Below are 17,176 nucleotides of genomic sequence, written 5' to 3' on the forward strand. Positions count from 1 at the left end.
CACACTTGCTATCTGGTCACTCTGATCACACTGCCTGTGTTTTAAGGACTCCATCTGCATTCATACCTCAGTTTCCCCAGCAGTGCTGGCTCCATGCACAAACTCGCAGGCAGCCCTAACAGTTGGACCAAGTGAGGTAGGGATAGGAAGGAACTGTTCATGCATGAGTCCGATCAAACTCAGACCACTGAGCCATTCCAACCAATCGAACTCCCTCATGCAAATAAGCAGCACAGCACTGGTGGGGGGATTGGCTGCGTTACCTCTGACGTCATCACGGGGGCTCCACTAAAGTGACCTGAGCCGACCGGGGCTATAAGTAACTATAGACTCAGCGCGAGTCCGCGTTGAGCTCAATGACAGTCGATGATGTCTCTGCTGCGCCTGCGCACCAGGCCGCCAGCCACGGGGACTCCGGAGCGGGGGTGGGGGTAGAAGTGCGGCCCGGGCGCCGGGCTGGGCGCCAGCGGGGGCAGTGCCGCGAGACCTCGCCGGCGACGTGGCTCCCGCGGGACGCCCGGCCCGGCCCCGCTGAGGGGGAAAGGGGCGGCCCTGGGCTCTCTCGCCATGCTGCGGGCCCTGCTGCGGCGCTGGGCGTCCTACAGGTACCGCTTCGTGCCCTGGATCGCGCTCCACCTCCGCCGCAAGCGCAGGTGAGCGGGCCGGGGCCGCGGGCGCACCCTGCCGGGCCCTGCGCCCCGGGCGTGGCGGGGAGCCTGTCCCCGGGAAACCGCCCGCGGTGGAAACAGACCCGCTCCCCCCGGGCTGCAGAGCGCGCCACCCAAACGCAGCCGCCGGCGCCTGCCCGGAGCGGCCCGCCTGAACCGGCGCGGGGCGGGGAGCGTGCGGCGGGGCTGGAGCGCCCTTGCTCCTCTCCGCTGCGGCTCACCGCCACCTGCCTGAGCCGGGGGGGGGGGTGACGCATCAGAGCCCATTCCCAGCCCGGGCTGTGTGGAGGTAAACCTGGGGGTCGGCTTCTCTCTTGCCTCCCCCACGCCGGCACCCTAAACGTGCGGCTCAGCTCCGAGTTTATGCCTCGGCTATTTTCAGATGCCGTCTGGTTTGTCATCCCAGCGGGCGCGCTGCGGTATCTGCACAGGAGCTGGATTCGTTGCTCCCGAGGCAGCGTCGCCCATAGTGAGCGGGCGGGCGGGCAAGGCAACGGGAGCTCAGTTCCTAGGTGGCTGCATGCGGCAGCATCGGAGGTTCCAGCTCCCCCTCCCATAGCTTTCTTGGCTCTGCAGTGGTGGCGGGACTCCAGCGTAGGAAGGGTGTATTTTACTCTGTCCCTAACCCCTATAAAGCTGAATACAGAGGCCGAAATCCTGCCCCCATTGAAATCATTGGCAACATTTCCTTTGATTTTAATAGGAGCAAGATTTCATACACCCAGCACCACGCTAAACTAGTAAGTTTCTTTTTCCACATTAGCTTTTTAGGGTAGGGCTGCGTTTTAAGGACTATACAAGACCCAGGTCTTGGTGCCTGCCAGATGATCTAAATGGAAGCTGAGAGTAACATTTTCAAAAGTAAAAAGGAGGATGAGTGCTTGTGGCACCCTTAGAGACTAACACGTTTATTGACTTTGGGCACCTTAGTAGTACTCAGGTTTTTTTTTGCTGCTACAGACTAGCAGGGGCTACCGCTCTGAAACCATTTTCAGAAGTATCTAAGTGATTCAGGACCTCCAGTCTCCTTTCCAATGTGACTTAGGTTCTTAGGTGCCCAAGTCCATTTTTTAAAATGAGATTTGGGCCTTCAAAGCCACTTAGGTGGTTTTGAAAAGATTCTTGTCTTAATTTTTTGTATAGTGAGCGTGACAGGATTATCCTGAGAGCTAAATTATCTGTCCCCTGATTCATACGTTCAGTGCACAAAGAAGTTATGTTCTTTTTCCTTTCTTCTGTCTGCTTGGTCACATTGTTTACTGATGATATTGCCCTATGCTATTTTCCTCAGTCTGCTGCTCTGAGATCCTACACTTGTGTCCCCTATACATTTTACAGATCAAGGAATATACTTTCAAAGAGGTACAGCATCAAACTGGAATAATCTTCCAAGGGAAATGGTAGCTTTGTTGTCTGAGCCATTAAATCTAGAGCGAAGAAAGCATTTGAGAATGTACTGTAGGGAACAATTCTGCATTGGCGGGAGTTTGGATTAGATGGTCAAATAGGTCTTTGTTACTTCTAATTTTTGTAATAAACAACAGAAGCTCTGGATTGAATACAACATTAAATTGATTATCTGGTGGAACTAATAAGTATCTCAAGTCAAGTTCTTGTCATTTAATGATCTCAACAGAGCTCTTCTAATGAATCACGGCCTTACAATCGCTCCTGGGCTGTCTGTTATTGTAGTGGGTTCCAAACTGCGGGTCGTGACCCAGTAGTGGGTCGTGGAATGGAAGGCACTGGGTCGCAGTGCCTCTGCTCAGCACCACTGACTGGGACGTTAAAAGTTCTGTCCACGGTGCTGCCCGGCTAAGGCAGGCTAGTCCCTACCTGTTCTGACACTGTGCTGGGCCCCGTAAGTGGCCAGCAGCAGGTCTGGCTCCTAGGCGGGGGGGCCATGGGGCTCCATGCGCTGCTTCCGCCCCGAACACTGGCCAGTGGGAGCTGGGGGGGGTGGTGCCTGGGGGCGAGAGCTTCATGCAGCCGCTTGGATGCCTCTGCCTAGGAGCTGGACCGGCTGCTGGCTGCTTCTGGGGCACAGCGCGGTCCGTGGTGCCATGTCCCCTGCCCCAGCCCTGAGCCCCCTCCCAAACCCGGAGCCCCTTCCTGCACCCCAAACCCCTCATCCCTGGCCCCACCCCAGAGCCTGCAACCCCAGCCCAGAGCCCCCTCCCACACCCTGAACCCCTCATTCCTGGCCACAGCCCTCACCCCCACACCCTAACTCTCTGCCCCAGCCCTGAGCCTCTCACACACCCCAAACCCCTCATCCCCAGCTTCATTGCGTCACGGGCATCAACAATTTTCTTCAGCTGGGTCCTGAGGAAAAAAGTTTGAAAACCACTATATTATTGTATGCTTGTAAACTTATGCAGGGTGTCTTAAGTTAGCAGAAAATGTAGCTTTATAACAATGTCTTACTGTTCTTACCATATTACAGAATCCAATTCTGAATAAAGTCGGAAACTAGAAGCTTAAGAATGTAGGCTCTAATCTTGCTATTTTCACACCTTTGTAAAAGAAAAGTCAAAAAGTAACTATGAAATTTAGGTTTCAGAGTAGCAGCCGTGTTAGTCTGTATTCGCAAAAAGAAAAGGAGTACTTGTGGCATCTTAGAGACTAATAAATTTATTTGAACATAAGCTTTCGTGAGCTACAGCTCACTTCATCGGATGCGTCTAGAGTTTTCCTGTCATCAATTTTAAGTGTTCAAGCTAGCCTAGGATAATAGTTGAAAAAGTTTAGGATTATTGTTCTTTAGTTTTATTTATGCTCTAAAATTCTTTCTTAACAGCCAGTTCAGGTGGGACTAGATCAGAATGAGACATCAAAAATTTTCAGAAGTGCCCAAGTGACTTAGACAGGTAAGTCCCATTTTCAAAAGTGACTTAGGCACCTAAGCTGAGATTCACAAGGTGGACTTTAGTGTCCACTGCCACTTTAGGCTCCTAAATCCAAAATTTAGATCCTCACAACCACCCTCAGCTGTGGCCTAACCCTGTAGGCACTGAAGTTTCCATGGTTTTTCACGACAAACGGCTTATCAGGTTTAGACACCCAACTCTAGGAGAGGGTTCATGGCTGTGAATCCTGAGTGGAGAGAAGAGCTTCCCTCTAGCCTGGAGTTAGGCTATTGAATGACACTGGCTATTGAATGACAAAACTTTTGTCTTTCAGAGGTGTTAACCCCCCCTCCGCCCCCGAAAGACAAAAGTTTTGCTGCAACAAGTGCCAGTGTGAACAGCACATTGTCGGCAGGAGAGCCGACAAACAGCGGCTACACTACACGACTTTTAGTGGCACGGCTGTGGTGAGACAGCCCTGTCGCTAAAAGCTGTGTAGTGTAGACATAGCCTTAGACATCTAACTCCCTTTGAGGGGCTGGGCGTAGGCCACACCTCTCCCCAGAGCTTTTCTTACTGGCTCCTTTAAGTGACTCCCCATTTAGCACAGTGGTTTCTGTTAATTCTTTTTAGGTGCCTAGGGAGCCACCCAGCTCAGGGCTATGAATCTCACTTGGCAGCTGGGGCCACTAGGTACTGCAAATGCTCAGCCTAAGTCCTTCTTTTGAATATCACCCTTAGGAACCTAACTCTCTCACTGACTTTCAATGAAATTAAGGCTCCTAAGCACCTACGTCTCTTTAGAAAATGGGACTTAGGCTCCTTTGTAATTTAGGTATTTTTGAAAATTTTACCTGTCATTTGCATCAAAAATTTTTAAACCAGTCTTTTTAATAATGCTATAGCCAATGCACAAGAGTAGCCAGATGAATTTAAAAAGAAATATTACCCAACAAGATCATATCAGGCCTCTTTTTAATAGTAAAATTACTTGATATTAACTAATTGAACGTTGTTCTAAGAAATATATATATTAGAGCCACACTAATCAGCATACTGTTTAATCTACACAGGAATTGTTACTTTCTTCACTACGTAGCACATGAGCAATGTATTTTAATGAGGTATCATTAAGGTTCAAAGCTTGCATAGGCCATCGACCTGCATTTTCAAAAATTCAAGGGTGCATATGCATGAAAGACTATCCTTTTGTATTGCTTGTTTCAGCCATGTAATGTAAAAGCAATCAAGTGCTTTTTGTTGCAATAACATTTCTGACTGCTTGTTCTTATAGGCAAACTTGATGCTAGAATATTTTTTTCTTCTGCCACAGGACCATCCGATACGTACCAGAAAAGTGCAAAGACAAAATTATCTCTGATGAAGATGTCCTTGAAACACTGCTGAAAATCTTTAAAGCTCTGTTCATAAATGACTTTGGTAGACAAATGGACTTCTTTGCCTTACTTCCAGAAGTTAAATCCAAATATCTGGAATTACTGACTATTGAGTTTAAGAGATCAAAAACAACTGGTTACAACCATCAAAGTCAAAACATCTTTAATCCAGAAGAAGTTCTGTTTAATACATTAGGGTTCAGTATTACTCGCGATCGGAGTTCACTGATTTCTGCTGGAACAGGAGTCTTTGTTACCAGAGGTTTTGTGCCAAAAGGGGCAGTTGTATCTATGTATCCTGGTAATGAAATACTTTGTCATTTTTCCAAATAAGTTAAACATGATTTCTACCTGTGCGGTTACTGACTGCATGACTGAATTGGTATCTCATTTTTAACTTTTTTAGCATTTTAACTTTGATACCTTTCTAAAATCACAGGTTAATATTTGTAAAGGTATTTCCATGTGTAAACTGATTTGGAAATCTTTTGGTGATAAGAAAAAAGATTATATTTCATGTTCTCTGAGAACCCAAGATCTGGTTTGAACTGGTAGAAGATTTGTCCCTGATTTCTGTAAACACTAATGCACATGAGTAATTTTATGCATGTGAGCAATCCCATGTAACTCAGTGAACCAACTCATGTTCATAAAGTTGTTCATATGCATAAGTGTTTGCAGGATTGAGTCTATTAATCTCTCTCTCGATATCAGTGGGCAGAATATAGAAAATTTCACAGCACAAAGATGTATTTATAAAATTAAGAATGAAAGGAGAATGTACAGGAAAAGGATGTAGAAGACCAGAATAGGGGAACAATGAGTAAAATTCCTACCTAGTGACACTATGCTCCAAAAAGTGAATATGAAAAAATGTCACTTCTTACTTTGCTCCAACTCCTTGTCTCTTGGAGTGACATTAGCTTACTTTGTTTAACAACATTTTTAGTTCTGTTAGCACTTCAGAGTCAGGACAGCTGTCAGAGAGCAAGCTGAATTCTGTTCTGCTGTGAACAACACAATCACCAGTTAAATTCTTATTGCAGAATATTTATTGTGATTGGTGATGTAAGAGGCAGAAATGGATTATCAAATCCCAGGATGAGTATGAGTTGGCATTTAGGAACATCAGCCTAAATTTTCATCTGTTGTTGTGACCATTTGTGCTTCTCTGACGGTGGAATCTGGACTTAACTGGGTAGCTGAGAATTACCCTGCTTGTAGGGGAGTTCTCATCTGGTATAAAGTGGTATAGCCAGTTCTGTAGCCAACTGCTCCCCCTAGTGGAGATACAGGGAAGGGGAGCAGGGCAGAGTGGAGTATGCATGGGCTACACCTATTCTGTGTCTCAGTTGGTTTATGGCCCTGACCTAGGAGACCATAGCAAGTTAGCTTAAGTTAGAGCAGCTTCTAAGTTCTAAGATGGTGTCACAGATATACCATGAGAGGGCAACTGCTGGACTGGGGAAACATCAGATCAGTGCAGTTCTGTCTGTTCTTTCAAAATTATTAATGACAGTTCATGAACTGAGGAAAGAATAATCTTCTTATCCCTCTGCCACTTTTGGCCTCTCTCTGGGAGACTGGATCATGACTACTAACCCCATTTTGACACTTTTATTTATTGCCTTCTAAAATATCCATGTCTGTCTTACAACAGGTACAGTATATCAAAAGTATGAGCCCATCTTTTTCCAGTCCATTGGCAATCCATTTATTTTTAGATGCATAGATGGTGTACTTATTGATGGGAATGATAAAGGAATATCAAAAGCGGTGTACAGGTAAGCAATCAAAAGAAATAGGAGAACAAAAATCAATTCACGTATTGAAAGGTATTATGGTTATCTAATCACACTGTTATCTGAAACCAAAAGTAGTTGGGTTTATCCGATTTACCATATGGGGAAAAATAAAATAAAATATTATGTACTGTAATATAAGATGCAGTGTGGTCAGTCTATTTTCTTGTAATGAGGCTGGAAGCTATTGGATGCGATATATTAATATCACGTCGTGTGCTAATCTGTAAATTTGACAAGATGCACTTTGTTGAAAACTGATGCTTAAATAGCTGTGATTTTTTAATGAGGAAAATATGCTTAAATCTAGTGATTGAGTATAAAGTTTTTAAAGCATATTTTCGGGTTTCTAATTAAATCTGGTTGATGGATTAGAAAAGAAAATCTTTGCATGTCACAGAGCATGAACTCTGGTACCAAAGGGCATATTATCTAGCCCTTACTTGCCTTTAAAAAGCTTTTAATAAAGCAGGACTTTGAATAAATGCAGAAGAGTAAGTCTGTACTTTGAGTAGCCTAGGGGCTAACATGCACGTTACCAAATTTTAGTTTCCAGGGAAATTCAATTTATAGCAACACCTGTGCAGAATGTAAACATCACACATCCAAAATAGAATTAACAATAACTAGGAAACAACCTGAAAGGACAGCCCGCTTGTATCTAGTTTGGCTTCTGGGAACAAGACTGAGGGTGACCTTGTAGTGACCCTTCTCCACACAGCCCAAAAGGGAAATTGAAAGTAATGATATTTCTTTAAAGATGGTGAGTTTGGGGATAGTTTTTGCTTATTGTAAGAATTCCCTCATTTCAGCTTCTCTTGTAGATCCTGTTTTATTTAGTCCTTGGGGTTTTGATAAAAGCCATAGATTCCAAAGCCAGAAGGTACCACTGTGATCATCTAGTCTGACCTCCTGCATAACACAGCTAAACTGTTTAATATTCTATTTTTAAAGGATCAGCCTGTCTTTTGAATAATCTATTGCCTGAATGCCAGTTTTATACTCTAATGAATCAGTCAAATGCTGTTGGGGAAATGTAACTGAAGCTAACTTTTGTGTATTTCCAGAAGTTGAAATAATGGTCAAAACAAGCATCAAGAAAAGAAACCTATATTTTTAGCTAATATTGTAACTCCTTTCAGATCATGCAGCAAGAGAGATCAAGTTGGTCCTTTTCAAATGAGCGACATTACTTGGCTCACACCTGTTGTGCAAAATCCTCTGGCGGTAGGGCAGTATGTTAACAACTGTTCACACAGTAAGTTGGAATGTAGATTTCCTAGTCTCTAAGCTGACTTTAAATGTGGAAATGACTTTTGTTGGGGATGGAGCTCTGTAATTGATAAAGAATGGCACTCCATCCAGAAGTGACCTTTTCAAAGAGGCCTGAGCACACTTGATGGTGTAGCAGAGGTTCTCAGGCTGAAATTTCCAGTCATTCATGGGAATTGGGTATCCAAATCTGCAAGGGCAGCTTTGAAAATCTCACGTTTGTATAGTCTGCTAATGCCTAGTGGTCCTGTCCTGCTGGTCTGCAGAATTCAACATTTTGAAAACAAAAGCAGTAAACTTGGACTGTAGGGGAAAGGAAATCCCTGGACTGGTCCCTCTTACGAATAGTTGGAGAACCTCTTATATTGCATAATGTTGTTAATACGTAATTCTTCTGAAAATTTATTTGGCAATCCTAATACATGGTAAACATTTTTGAATGAAAGCTTTTTTACATCACAGTTCACTCACTGACTATAAAAGGATTTTTTGATTAAGGATGTCTCAGAAATCTATATGCAATAGATGAGTCCAGCAACCTCTTTGTTAATTAATATGACTACACTGTGGGATACAGAGAGTGGGGCAACTTACCCTCATGCCCTTCCTCAATACAAAGTATATAACTATAAAATGCTGAGAGAGTGGGTGGCTCGTGGGATTGGTTGTGAGATACGAAGTGTTTCATGGTCCCCAGAGACTCTGCCTGTGAAATGAGTGTGGATCTCAGTGCATTGCCCAGGAATAGGTGTCCACATCATAAATAAACCACTGCCACAAGTGCCACCAATGTAGGCATCCTGACCAGAGAGGCTAAGGCGTGAATGGTCATAAAGACAGAGCTAGGTATTATTGATGCTGTAAGCTCCATTCTGAGCTATGCAAGCTGGGCACCCTGGTGGTCCAATGGATAACAAGAACTACTATTTAGTTAAATTAGGATGAACTTGACCCCTGCTCAGGGGGCCAACACAAGGCTTATGCACCACTTAAGCTCTCAAACCAGGGCTTAAATGGGGCTTATGCAGTGCATAGGTCTTGTGCTGGCTCTCACCACAGGGGGGGATTTCACTCATAATAAGCACAGCTAGTACTTGTTTTCAGAAGAATTCTTTGCATTTACATATATAAACTGCTTACGAATTTCTCAGGCGTGCATAAGAATTTTGCTTTTTGTCCCCCGTCCCTCCACCCCCCCCCCCCCAAGACAAGGCAGCCAACGTCTGTTATCAGGAGTTTGATGTGCCTGAATATTTTCCAATAGAACTGAAACAGTATCTTCCAAACATCACCTACAGCCATGACATACCTATGTAAGTACACTTACATGTTTTTATAGCATTCAAAAAGCCAAATTAGTAAGTGAACAAAGTTCATCCCTGCTGAGGTGAGCTACACAAAAACACAGCCCTGTTAAGAAAGGGTTAGCTTTTATAAGGGAACCTGTTTTATACCTGCACTTATCAGCAGAGCTCTGGGGATGAATTTTGTTAAGCTACTACTAGAGCTGCCAAGGAACAATTTGTGAATTTCACTGAAACGGTATTATATTTTTGCTTGTATTGTAGCCAATCACAAGAGTGCCTTTAACTTTAATTCAAATGTAAATTTAAAATGTGGGCAATATTCCTTATCAGATTATATCCCTTTTAAAGTAGGTGATATTTGGTGTCTGAACTGATTAGCATCATCCTCTTAATATCCCTCTCTTCCAATTTTCTCTAGATAAGAGAGCAAGCGGATGAGTTTGCTAGAGGAAATCCACAGTATCTTTATATTCAGGCAGATGCAATTTGAAACTACTAGAGTTACAAATTCTGGCAAAATAGACTGTGTGATACAAAGGGCAATTGATCTGTAGCTGGATAGTCACAAAATCCTGGTTATGACCTGAGATCTTGTAAATTTATTCTTTGCAAAGACTCTGGAAACATTCATTTTTTGAAATCTGAGAAAATTCACAGCAGGATGAAAAACTTTGAACAGATTTCAGCATCAGTTCTGTTTTTGAATGCAATGAACTGCTGATCTGGCCAAGTGGCTTGAGTGCTGCTTGATCTTAGAGATTGGAGAACCTATCACCTTCTTCAGACTTCAATATATTCTACAATGCAAAGTTGTAGTGGATCAGCTAAAACTTTTCGTGTGGTTCTGGAGCTATTAGTTTTTGGGTGGAGAGCGTGGTTGGCAATGTCACGGAAGAGACTATCACTAATCTCAGACAAAAGACTTAGTTAAGGCAAAGTTAAAGCTGAGAATATGTATCGGTAATTTAAGGGTAAATAAAGAATGTAATTGAATTTCTTGACTTCTTGTCCCCAAAGTTAAGATACACATACAAGAAACCCAAATACTTGACAAGTTTGGAAATTCACCATAAACAGACCCAACCTACCTTAAATTTACCTGCTTAGGGCTCGTCTACAGTTGGAAATTACAGCAAAGATTTGACTGCCCTGTTCCTATTAATTTTAAATCCAGATTCCTTCTGTGACTTTTAAAATCTCATCATACATCATATTAGAACATGCTCTTGAAGAGCGGAGATATCTTACATGATAGTAATACTATTTGGCACTTAGCTTAGACAGGACTCTTACATTTAATATTGTGCCAGCTAGTTGTGATTCAGTTTAGGGTTCACCATGTCCAGCTGACATGATGTTAAACACAACAGCAGCTTTTGATCCATAAACTAAGGCTTGTGGAAAAGCTACAACTCTCATCATATGTCCTGGTAGGACAAGGACTTCAGCTGACTGGTCTCCTCTCCAGATGTGGCTTGCCTGAGTGTAGGTTTATCTGCAGTTGGTGGTAGGTGTGTGTAGAACAATGTCCTTGTGCTTGAACATCCTTGCCATAGCCCCTGCCTTGTCTGCTTTAGTATCTTTTCCTCACATCATAGCAAAGTCTTTTTTGTTTGTGTATACAGCCTGTCTACTTTGTAACAATATTTACATATAAATGTTTTCTGTGCTTTTCTATTGTTAAAGATTGAAATTGGACATGAGTATAGCCTATAATTTGACATGTATATTTCAGCTATATTTGTACAGTATCAAAGGATTTCCAGTTTTTCTGTGTGAACGAGAATTAATATAGCCATAACCAGTCTTAGCATCTTACCATGATCAGTTTAATAAATTGGTGAAATACCCCTTTTTACTTCTCTTGTTTTGCAGCCCCTTGAGGTGTGTGGTTCTTGTCACTCTGAGAGAGATTAAGCAAGGAGAAGAGCTTTTTTCTAATTACTACACCATTGTCAACTGAATCAATGAAACCATGGATTAAAGAATTCTTTGCCATTAAGATATTTACTGTGTGTACACTTGGCACCACCTGTGCATCTCTGTGTAATGGAGAGCTGTGCTTTCCAATTAAAAATAGGCTACAAAGCTATATTTTCATGTAAATATTTCAATTTTGATACAGTTGTGGAGGTTTGCAGCTGTTTACATCATTAAGTTTACAGATGCTAATGCTACTGCAAGTTTAATTGGTTTTCAGCTAACTGCACAATAGCTCATGAAATTAAAATCTAGCTTCTGAATATGCTATTTCATCTTCTGTTTTGTCTATATGCACATCACTGTGATCCATTTTTAAACCTCTAACCCGTTCTGCTGTTCTTGCTATAATGGAGATAATTTATACAAAACGTCTCCTTTGAGTAAAGTGTGTCTGCTACAGTTGTGTTTCTAATGGGATCCTCTGCACACTACAATTTTTCATAATTGCTGGTGCAATTAGATCATATTAATGGAGCATTACATTTTGGAAAATAAGTTCCACTCTTTCTGCCCTTTTGTTTTTTTTAACATCAGTAGCTTTCCCTATACATTTCTGAGTTGTGACATTTCACATGGTGTTTTGAGAGACTATTTTCAACTACAGTTTAACTGAACTTATGCCAGTGAAGTGTTGTCTTTTTGAAAGCAAGTGTCTAATATTTTTGCTAACGTGATCATTCCCCAACACAAATTCTTTGAAGCACTATTTGAAAATTTTATTTTCATAAACTGTAGAGAACGTTTCAGCCTTTAGGTCTGGTGAAGCAAAGTATAATTCCCCCAGCCTTTGTCCTAAAGCTGCAAGCAAACCTCACATTTTGTTTTGAGGGTAGGGTCAGGACACAGCACTGGTTCCAGTACATGCCATTTCCTTTCACAGTGCTAATGCTAAACAGGGAGCAGGGTGGTCTGCTATTCTCACCAGTGTCCTCTTCAAAGGCCAACCTGGGAACCCACTTCCCTCCTTTGCCATTTGATCTTCTCACCTCATCTGAGACTGAATCATGAATTGCTTTAGAGGAGCCTAGCCTTAGGAGAAGATTGCTAAGTGCAAGGCCACCCCATCAAGAAATCAGAGCAAGCAGCAGAGCTGGTGGACCTCTGAAGAAGAGCCTGGATGCCAAGGACAGTAACCAGTGCCTTTTCTTTCTCTCTCACCCATAAGAAGACCAGTGCAGCACTCAGACTCTGGGGCTATTGTATCTTCTTGTGTGTTTGGCACAAAGTGAAGTTTACAGCCATATGGAAATTACTAGTCTTGGCATTTTAGAAGAAACGGGTGTTAACTATGTTTAATCTCCAAGCAGCAATGCAACCCAAAGCCATTAATTGTCATCATCTTACTTGTATGTTAATAGCTTTAAGAAATTATCATTTAAAGTATACTCATCTTAAAACTAGGGAGGTCACGTTTACTGCCGTTTTACTCAGAACAGCTTCCTTATTCCAGCACTACTAGCTTGGAATGTTTTTTAAGGTAATCCAGGACTGCAGGCCTTCAGCTGCATTTGGCAGAGTGTGAGCAGACCACGGGGGGCTGGCTCCTCCTTGTTAATGCTGCTGAAAATGAGAAACCAGCTAAACAGCCTTCCTTAGGGCCTGCTCCTATGTAAGAGGAAGCAAGAGTCCTCACAAGAACCTGGACTAGATCTGGCAGTTGCAGCCAATATCTCCCTGCTGGTAGCAAGAGAGAACCAAAAACTACCTTTAGGAGAGCAGAACCAGCAGCAGGATACAGCTATGAGCTACCAGACACATCCAGGAGGTAAATCAAGATGGTGGGAAGCTGGGCAGGTGGTGGTATTGAGGTTAAGCAGACATGAGGGGATGGAGAAAGATATAAGAACAATGCAGTAAAGTGGGAGGACATTAAATGGTTTTATATATAAACGAAACTTGTGCATTCTTTAGATTTGTTACTTAGCTACACAAAGAAATACAAGACCTTATTTTATAAAATCTTAATGGGTTTCAGTAAATGCTGCTGTTCAAAGGGTAATGGAGTAGAGGAGAAGGTAATGTGGAATTGTTAGGAACTTAATTACCAGCATGATGACAAATCAGATTTCTAAACTGAACATAATCCAATGGCTGGAAGGTGAAGCTATACAAATTCAGAATGGACACAAGGTATACATTTTTGATTGTTCCAATGGTTAATCTATTTACCAAGGATCATTGAAGGATTCTCCATCACTGACAATTTTTAAAGCAAGAAGGGATGTTTTTCTAAAAGATCTGCTCTAAGAATTATTTTGGGGATGTTCTTAGGCCTGTGTTACACAGGAGGCCAGACTAGATGATCACAATATTCTCTTCAGGCTTTGGACTCTATGAATAATACAATAAACACAATTTCTCTGTTGGATTTAAAATCTGGGAAGATGACTGGTTAATTTTAAGTGGAAGTCCCTCAAACATTGGTGCATTCTTATGCTAATTAATTCTAATACCTCATTTTTACATGTGTGTTAGGAGTTGACTAACACCCATGTAAAAATGATGTATTAGAATTAATTAGCATAAGAATGCGCCAATGTTTGAAGGACTTCCACTTAAAATTAACCAGTCATCTTCCCAGATTTTAAATGAGCTATTATCAGCAGGTTCCTGGGTTAGGGTTTTTCCCAAGATGTGTGTGAGTGAGGGATCATTTTTCAGGATAGGTTGTAGATCTTTGATGATGTGCTGGAGAGGTTTTAGTTGGGGGCTGAAGGTGACAGACCAGATCTTGGGAGACAGACCAGTCCTCACTTACAGACAGCCCCCTACCCTGAAGCAAATACTCTCCAGCAACCACACCACACAATAAAAACACTAACCCAGGAACCTATCCTTGCAACAAAGCCTAATGCTAACTCTGTCCACATATTTATTCAAGTGACACCATCATAGGACCTAATCACATTAGCTATGCTATCAGGGGCTTGTTCACCTGCACATCTACCAATGTGATATATGCCATCATGTACCAGCAATACCCCTCTGCCATGTACATTGACCAAACCAGACAGTCTCTATGCAAAAGAATAAATAGATACAAATCTGACATCAGGAATCATAACATTCAAAAACCGGTAGGAGAACACTCCAACCTCTCTGGCCACTCAGTAACAGACTTAAAGGTGGCAATTTTGCAACAGAAAAGCTTCAAAAATAGACCCCAACGAGAAACTGCTGAGCTTGAATTAATATGCAAACTAGATACCATTAACTTGGGTTTGAATAGAGACTGGGAGTGGCTGGGTCATTACACAGATTCAGTCTATTTCCCCATGTTAAGTATTCTCACACCTTCTTGTCAACTGTCTAAATGGGTCATCTTGATTATCACTACAAAAGTTTTTTTCTCCTGCTGATAATAGCTCATCTTAATTAATTAGCTTACTCCACCTTTTCATGTTCTCTGTATGCATGTGTGTATATATATCTTCTTACTATATGTTCCATTCTATGCATCCGATGAAGTGAGCTGTAGCCTATGAAAGCTTATGCTCTAATAAATTTGTTGGTCTCTAAGGTGCCACAAGTACTCCTGTTCTTTTTAAGCATTAGTTTCAAATTACCCATACAAAGATCTAATACTTCCAAGGCAGTGTGAGTAATTGACCTTACAATGACATTCCAAAATCTTAATTAGGAACATTAATTTGACTAGTTCAAATCTTCTCCATACTTTGAGCAGAATTTCTTATACAAAAATAACCACAATGTATCTATTCTGCCATAATTGTTTGTCATATAGATGTACTTCTTGTTGAAAACAGACATGAAGTGATTGCTGTCTTAGATGTGATTTAAGAAGTGATAAGATTTGATATGCAATAGATTAAAAATTGGGTGGTAACCTAGGGCAAAAGAGACTGGCAAACTTTACAACCAATTTTATTTCTTTACAAGTCTTCCATTTTGATTCTTATAGGATGCTTTTTGGACATATCAAATATGCAGCTATAATTTTAGTTTTGACCATTGTTTCTTATAACACTTCACTTTTTCTTAATTCCTTTATTTCTAGGTGTATCCTGCTTGGTTTCTGATAGCTGTAAACAATTAATTGTATGCACCTTGATTAGTATTTAAGTTTGTGGTTAAAATAGATATTAGCTTGATTCGTAGCAACAAAGGGTCTCTTTCTTGCATACTCTAAATAGTAGTTTCTCAAATTCACTTTAATGTAGAACTCATTCTAGTAGGGAGTTATGTAGTCTAATTGCTTAGTTTCATAATTACTGTCTCAAATTATATAGTAATATACAAAAGAATTTGTAGTGTCTACTCATTTATTCAGCTTACATAAAAGAATGGAAGCAACTGAAAGAGGAAGTCCTCTGTTCTTTCAGACCAGACCAGCATAAGAGACAAAATGGGCGAACAAGCAAAAAGATCCTCTTTTCATCCATACAACGGTAAGTTTAGGCAGCAGCTGCATTTACATTTCCTCTGATAGATCCTCTTTCAGGCTAAAAGGAGGGATCACTTTCTGTAGTGAGATAACTGGAAACAGTAGAAGTCACCCCTTAAGGTAATAAGCTGCATGGCAAGGCCTGATCAGAAGCTAAACTGTGTGGGCTGATGGCTTCCCGACTGCAAATGCAGCAACTGGGGCTGGTTTGGCAAGCTGTGGGTGTGTATTAGACAGAGAAAGCTGCCACTGAGAGAAACTGTTATAAGCATGCCCGTGAAGGGAAGCAGAGACTCAGATCCTCAAAGGTACTCTAGTGACCTAACTCTTAAGGCACCTAGATCTACTGTTTAGCCTCACTGACATTCTCAAAGCTGCCACTCAGCTGCTACCTAACACCATAGGTCATGTTTCTGCCAGTTGACATTCACAAAGCTGCCTAAACATTGATGCCATCTCACAGTTAATGAGCTGCTCAGAGCCTTAGCACATGCCAGAGTCCCAGAGGTCCCAAAGTGACATTCTCACACAAAGCAGGGTCTATCTTGCCAGCCAGGCCTGATCCTGTACATTTACCCTGAGCAAATCTAGGACCTGATACCTGTTGGACGCTGCTGCCGGCCACCAAGAGGTTGGGGCAGGGGGAGCAGAACACAGCACTCTCAAAAAGGTAGTCAGAAGCACAGGGAAAAATAGGGAGAGAGAAAAAAAGTTATTAAATATGAGCAAGGGGAAGGGAGTATTCAGCTGCTAGGGCACGGACTACCTAGGCAGGTGACCTGGCTTATGTGCCTTACTCCAGCTGAAGATGGATGCCTGGGCATCCTGACTGGAGGGAGGCACCCCTCTGGCCTATCAGTGAGGCACACCAGGTCAGGCACCTAAGCCACTCTCCTCTCCCCAGTTGTCTCCACACCCCTTTCCTCAGCTTTTCACTCCTGGCTACTGTAGGCAGCTTCCTGCTGAGCTTGCTGTCTTCTAAGGATCCTTTTCTTAGGCACTTAGCTCTCCCCATACAGTGTGTGGGGAGCCTGGCTCTCTGCCTTGGGCTTGAGGATTCCACCAGGCAGCAGGCTACCCAGAGGTTAGGTGCTGTAATGCTGAGCAAGCACCATTAGTATTACTCCTAGATTTGATAATCTCATCAAGGATATTAAAAATACTCAGTTGCAAATTAATGACTCAAATACACTTGCTCAGGAGAGGCATGGTCTGAGCACCGGAAGCCAAGAATTAAACATTCTAATCTGGTTTAACCCTCCTCATATGGTTCTGGGCAAGTCACTTTAGCTCGGACATAGTTTCTATATACATTGGGGGATAGGATACATTCCCATTCCCCACAAGGAGGGGGTAAGGCTTCTTAAAAATCGTCTGCAGTTGAGAAGTGCTATTTTATTGATACTACTATTGAATACTCCAAAATGTGCTGTTCTGACGCCACGGTGTTTACAAGATGAGTAGATAAAGTGAAACCTGTTTGTGCCTTTCTG

At 42.3% G+C, this 17,176-nt stretch overlaps 1 protein-coding gene across 5 annotated transcripts; it reads left to right on the plus strand.

Moving 5' to 3' along the window:
• Positions 1-485: 485 nt before the first annotated feature.
• On the plus strand, positions 486-11,677 carry SETD9 (SET domain containing 9). Of its 5 annotated transcripts, none has more exons than XM_077816865.1 (7): positions 494-605; positions 3,469-3,538; positions 4,851-5,215; positions 6,575-6,698; positions 7,859-7,974; positions 9,196-9,301; positions 11,171-11,677. In XM_077816865.1, exons 3-7 carry the CDS (start codon positions 4,966-4,968, stop codon positions 11,256-11,258), a joined length of 684 nt encoding a protein of 227 aa, XP_077672991.1. In that variant the 5' UTR covers positions 494-605; positions 3,469-3,538; positions 4,851-4,965; the 3' UTR covers positions 11,259-11,677. The 5 variants fall into 5 exon arrangements, with proteins under 5 accessions (XP_077672986.1, XP_077672988.1, XP_077672987.1 ...); XM_077816864.1 differs by having other exon boundaries at positions 529-653; XM_077816860.1 differs by lacking the exon at positions 3,469-3,538 and having other exon boundaries at positions 486-653.
• Positions 11,678-17,176: the final 5,499 nt, after the last annotated feature.

Source organism: Eretmochelys imbricata, chromosome 5 (assembly GCF_965152235.1).
Source record: "Eretmochelys imbricata isolate rEreImb1 chromosome 5, rEreImb1.hap1, whole genome shotgun sequence".
NCBI classification, from domain to species: Eukaryota; Metazoa; Chordata; order Testudines; family Cheloniidae; genus Eretmochelys; species Eretmochelys imbricata.